This window comes from Oreochromis aureus, linkage group 3 (assembly GCF_013358895.1).
Source record: "Oreochromis aureus strain Israel breed Guangdong linkage group 3, ZZ_aureus, whole genome shotgun sequence".
NCBI classification, from domain to species: domain Eukaryota; kingdom Metazoa; phylum Chordata; class Actinopteri; order Cichliformes; family Cichlidae; genus Oreochromis; species Oreochromis aureus.
Window position 1 is genome coordinate 95,723,009 of NC_052944.1, and position 6,341 is coordinate 95,729,349.

Genomic DNA, 6,341 nt, shown 5'->3' on the forward strand with positions numbered 1-6,341 from the left:
TGCTTCAAAGCGTGTTCATGCAAACATTGTCGGGGTCTGCCATGGTACAATGGGACGTCTGCTCATGACCCTGTGTGCACAGCGTCTGCAAATCGGCGCTGTACGAAGTCACCTCATCTTTACACAAAACTGTAAGCTGTCATCTGTGAAGCGTGAGCGGTGTTTGTTTTTACCATAGTTCATGGTGGAGAATGGCTGCTCTTCTGAGTTTTGCTGTCTGTAGCCGTATGAATGGCAAACTACACTGATTAGCAGCGGCATAGGCACACTTAAAATTTCTTCAGAAATTTTCGCTTTCTAGTTCTCATTTAAAATGTCTAGCTTTTAAAAAATACTATCCTTTTATTTCTTCTCGCTTAGATTATTGTAACAGTCTTTTTCTTTGTTTGAGCACAAAGAATCTTGACCGTCTCCAGTCAGTCCAGAATGCTGCGGCAAAGCTTTTAACAAAGACATGAAAAAGAGAGCACATTACACCAGTTTTACACTGATTACACTGGCTTCCAGTACATTTTAGAATTCATTTTAAAATCTTAGTACTGACTTTTTAAAGCTTTGAATCATGACGCTCTTGCCTATATTTCTGATCTCTTAGAACCTCACACTCCCTCTCACAGCCTAATCAAAGGCTGTTAGTAGTGGAGCAGGGCGATATGACCAAAAATATTTATCACGATATACATTTGAAAATTTGTGATAACGATATAACTGACGATATAATTGACACTAGACAAAATACTTTACAACTCCACTATGTCAGGGTTTATTAGTGCAAAAAAAACCCCCAAAACATCAATGCATTTTCACTTAAACAGGCAGCTGTTTTTTATATGCATTAAAGTTATATAAAAATTTAGCAGTGCAAATGCAAATTCCTTGCTGACAGTTTCCAGTGGAAATTGGCCGACATATCCTCAGGATAACCATGTATAATATCCACAAAACTTAAAATGAGGTTATACACATGCAATATGGTAATATTATGTTGAAGCACAGTACGTATCACTCCGCGAGGCTGGATTTGTAGCTTAGCAAAGTCGTACTGAAACATTTGACAGATTTTCGAGCGCCGTGTACCACAGAAAATCTTTTCGAGGTCAGTAAACACAACCAGAATTCATACATCAGGCACACGGGATTATAAGGGACACTGTCAATTTTCAGAAAAATCAAAGGATTGATTTTAAGTGTCCCGTATTTTCCAAAAAACACGGTAATAATGACGGCCCGCTAGCATGCTCTACCAAAAATAGTGCTTTGTTGTGTATCTGATGGACGAAAGCTAAATCAATTCCACACCACTGAAGTTGCAGCATTTTTACAAACCAATTCTGGTTCATCCGTTTCATTCAACGATCCGCTTTCGCCCTTCTCATTCTCCGTCCCCGCCATTCTTTTTCCACCATGTTTGTATGAAAACAAAAGCACTGCGCATGTGCCTTTTACCCATATTCTATCGCGATATTTCCCTACAGTGAAACACATACACATTATTCTTCTTCTTCTTCTTCTTCTTCTTCTTATTATTATTATTATTATTATTATTATTATTATTATTATTATTATATTACGTCTTGAGATATTTGGCTGCATTGCTGTGACAACCTCACATTAGGTGGAATTTGATTATAATGGAAAAGGAGTCGTGCCACGTTGAGCCCGTCCAAAAAGGTACTAAAAAGGTACTAAAGCTGGAGTCAACACTGTTTTTTGACAGAGTCTGGCTATGTTAATTTTAAGTTTCATTAAAGATCTCTTTTGAAAGAAAAGTGCCTAGTTTTGCTCTCGTTTCACATGCTTGGTACAGAAGAGTGAAATAGAGCCGGAGTGCCGTCGCTATAAAACTATTTATCGCAAATATATTTTTCAGACTCAGTTTCTGTAACCTCTCCGAGAGAAGCTGTGAACCTCTGTCTTCAGTTCTCAGCTCCCAGTCCTCTAGTCTGAGAGAGCTGGACCTGAGTAACAACAAGCTGAAAGATTCAGGAGTGAAGCGTTTGTCTGCTGGGTTGAAGAGTCCACATTTTAAACTGGAAACTCTAAGGTTAGATCAAGTGCCTTTCTTTTTGTGTACGTGTGTGTGTGTGTTGAAAAAATAAACCTTTTACCTATAAATGTTGACACTTTTCTTTTTAAATTGTTATACATGTTTAACAGAAGGGATCAAAGTCTGTTCCAAAGCTTCATATTGTAAGTTGTCATTGCGTCATGAATGCATGTATTAGAGCTGGGCGATATATTGAGATTTTTAAAAATATCGATATATTTTTATACGAGATATAAGATGTGACAATATCGTCTATATCGATATAGTCTATGTTACGTTATAATTATACTTGTGGAGCCACAAGTTTGCCTCTGTTTCGTCCACTTTTGTCTCTATGCAACGTTACTCGACCTGCCTCTCCTTCACTGAACACAACTCCCCCTCCTCCCCCATCGCTTCACCTGCAGGCAGCGACAAGATGGACACAGCAAATCTCCGTAAACGACTTACTGCGCATCGCCCCGTGCGTGGGACTGGACGGCGTCAATGTGTTAACGAGCTAACCACGCTAACGAGCTAGCCACGCTAACGCCATGCACAGCCTGAAATCCTTTCATTTTCTCAAAAGTTGACTGCGCGCCTTTTGTATGAATTCTGGTTGTGCTTGATGACCGCGAACCGATTTTATGTGGTACACGGCGCTCAGCAATCTGTCAAAAAATGTTTTAGTTCGACTTTGGTAAGCTACGGAGCTGCACCGCTTGATGGATTGTCGGAGCATTACGGCTACCGAGGAGCCTCGCGGAGTAATATGTACTGTGCTTCAACGTAATATTACGGTACTGTGTGTGTATAAGGACCATAAATGGCACCTGTTCAGAGACATGGTTACAAAGAGGACTTCAAACTCCAGGCTGGCAGTCACGCAGTAGAACTTGGGAACAGAGCAGCTGTGAAATCTCTCTATGTTATTATGCTCAGTGTCTTTTAGTTTACATTTTAACTGCACAATTGTGAGCTCTTTTTTATGCACAAAACAACATAGTTTTCTTTTATTTATAGAGCATCATTATTTAATAAATGCTCATAATTTATTTTTGAGTAGTTTTTTTCATATACATTTATGCTGTATGTTAATAAAAGTGCCTGTGTGACATCTGGGACACGGCTGGGACACAGCTTTGACTAAGAACTCTCTTTTTGTTCTTACTTTATGGCTTTAAAAAAATATCGAGATATATATCTTATATCGCCATCCAGCTAAAAAATATCTCGATATGAATTTTGGGTCATATCGCCCAGCTCTAGCATGTATGTGCCATGTATTCTTCTTTTTTTTTTTTTTTTCAGACTGAATGGCTGTAACCTCTCACAGAGAAGTTGTGAAGCTCTGTCCTCCATTCTCATCTTCCAGTCCTCTAGTCTGAAAGAGCTGGACCTGAGTACCAATGGCTTGCAGGATTCAGGAATAAAGAAGCTGTCCGTTGCAGTGGAGAGTCCATATTGTAAACTGGAAACTCTCAGGTTGGATCAAGTGACTTCCTTTTTTTGTGTAATGACAAAATTAGCAAATTGAATATTTTACACAATGAGGGGTCTGAAAAGTGCTTTTGCCATGATGTAATCTGTAATTTCCACAAAGTATGCTGATCAGTGTAATTTTCAATGATTGAACTGTAGTAGAGACGAGCAAACATATTGGTAGATCTGAGAAGAGAGAACTTTTGTTATGAAAATGATTTTAATCTTTTACACATGATTGCATTTGAGCTTATTAAAGAGCTGTGGCTCCTGGTCAAGTGAAGGTCAGAAACTCTTGGCAGGCGTTAAGGATCAGCCAATACATGGTGAGAAGGACAGGAGCTCTGAAAGGAATGGCAACACACCTGCTTACATACGCCTGGAGTGATTTTTTATCTTTTATTACTTATATTCTTTAGAGTTAAGATTTAAGTTTTTATCATTTATACCTTATATCTGTTGAGTAAGTTTTAAGTTTCAGTTCAGTTTGAGTAAGTTTCCTTCATGGTTCGAGTGTGACATTTACCCTAGAAATTACACAGAGTTCAGCTGTGTAGGTGCACAGGCCTGATGTCTGGCTAAGACGAGCAGTGTGAGGCAAAGGTGCAGACGGGGTCATGACACATACATAGCCTACACGGCAGGCACCCACACATACACACACTCACATACACACACACACACACACAATAACAGATCTATTTTGGTAGGTAAGAAGTCAAGATGTGTTTTTGCTGCAATTGCAAATTGTGCCGGCAGATTGTCAGATGCTTACAGGAAGTATACCTGATCTACGGGAAGATAAGGAAGCGTACGTGGGGCGACACCGGGATGGAGATGAGACGTGATGTTCTGTAAACTATGTTAAAGTTAGCAGGAACATTTTGTGGTTTAAGTGATGTAAGCTGTACTTTGTCTATTTTTGCAAAAGAGGGGGGCTTTGTTATTGTACCCATATAAAACCTTTGTTTAATCATCGTGAGTTCAGTTCGATTGCTGACTTTGCCCAGCTTCGGACTCCACGCGTGTTATCAATAAATCTTTGCTTTGACCACATCTTCCGGACCAGAGTTATTATTTGCTTGTGAGCCCTCCGTACTCCTTTTCTCCAACTTTTGAACCTTAACATTTGGGGGCTCGTTCCGGTGGTTGGAGACAGGAGAAGACCAGGGAGGCGCTGGACAGGGTCCGAGGTGGTCAGGCGGACAGACGGAAATCAGTGGTGGAAGTGAGGGGACATTCGCCGGCGAATTAAAAAAAAAAGGTAAGACACTACCTGTTGAAGTGAATTTCCAAAAAGTGTCAGATTGAATACGACAAAATTAGAAAGTCTACTCACTGAAAGTTACTGATGAATGTCTGTTTTGATTTGATTCTGAGTGTAATCTCATGAGCATATTGGTTGAAATAAGGATAATGAAACTAATAAAGTGCAGTACTGAGAGAATTAAAAGCAGTTGAAGCTGCTAATTTAGTTTGGTAGGGAATTTGGTCATTTTGTGGGTTGGACCCTTATTGGTCATTGATTCTATTTTGTGTTGGTCATTTTGTGGGTTGGAGCCCCTATGTCCATAAGAATAGGTCTGCCTGATTCTTACTCCTGGTTGGGAGTGTAGATTGTGGGTTCAAATTATTGTAAATTTTTCTAGAACGACAGCGGCGTCTGTTAAGAAGCGCATTTTCTCGGAGGTAACGCTCCCTCCTGGATAAAGACGTTTATCCTTGACCTAGCGGCGACTAATGGGATAGTACGGTACGACAAACCGGGGAAAACTGGGGAATTTCCAAAATTGCTAGGGGTTCAAGTCCCCTATTCTTGCGCTTATTTGGCTACCTGTAAATTAACTTAGGACTAGACATGTGGACGGAACGGTCGGAGCCGCTCTGGTGAATTGGCCACAAAAAGTCTGAGACTTATCGGTTGGAGCCGTTATGTTATATTTTTCGAAATTGGTAGGAGCTAAGAGGCCTAAAAAATCTGTGCAGTTGTAAAAATAAGGACGTCTCTCTGTAATATAATAATAAGAATAAGAAATCCTCGGCTGAAGGGAGTCTCTGTATCAGAAACACTGCCTGCTGACTTCTATTTTTAGATGGTGTGTGTTCATGTATGAGGAGCGGTGACGCTCATAGTGACTATCGCTTTCGGTTTCGAGTGGATTGAATGTGTAACTATTGTTTGAAAAATTTTGCTAAAATGTCTGTAACTGAGAGGTTGGTTTTGCATATTATGAGAAGATAAATAGAGTCGAATTAAATGTGGTGAATGTGTGATCAGTGACCGAGCTTAAGGGTCACCGTTTAAGTGTGTGAGTGCGTGATGAGTTTGACTGAGGGAGAGAATGCTGCAGCTCTGTGAGTTATTTTCAGATAACCTGTGTCTATGTAAATGAAACGGCTGCTAACGTGAGTGCACGAAGGAGTTTGAACAGCTGTTTAATAAAGAACGTGGCTGCGAAATCCCTAGAGTTTTGGGAAGTTTATAGAAATTGTTATGTATTGCTGAATGCGTGTATTTAAAATGCTGGTTTTGTTTATTACCATTTTGTGAGTAAAGTCTTAATTTTTGACATGAGTGTATGACTGTTTTGCTGAGTTTTGAGATAGAATATATGAACTGTGATTTGATTTTCTTAAGATAAAAAGGATGTTTGTTTCTGGATCTTGTCAGATTGAATATTCACGCACGGGGAGTGTTATTCATATGAGATGCATTTGTTGGGCTGAAACGCCGGAGAACCATTATGGTTTTACAGTGTCCGCAGATATAAGGCGGTCAGAGTTAGAGTTATTTAGCTTTCTGTTTCGTAGTTTCCTGATATTCCGGTGCTTG

General features: G+C 39.8%; 1 protein-coding gene across 1 annotated transcript in view; it reads left to right on the plus strand.

Annotated features, from left to right (window-relative positions):
* Positions 1-4,356, plus strand: part of LOC116333456 (ribonuclease inhibitor-like) — a 47,036-nt gene extending 42,680 nt beyond the window's left edge. Inside the window, exons 7-8 of the mRNA XM_039603084.1 lie at positions 3,338-3,492; positions 4,268-4,356. Coding sequence (XP_039459018.1) covers positions 3,338-3,492; positions 4,268-4,356 — 244 coding nt within the window. The remainder of the gene's footprint in view (positions 1-3,337; positions 3,493-4,267) is intronic.
* The last annotated feature ends 1,985 nt before the right edge of the window (positions 4,357-6,341 follow it).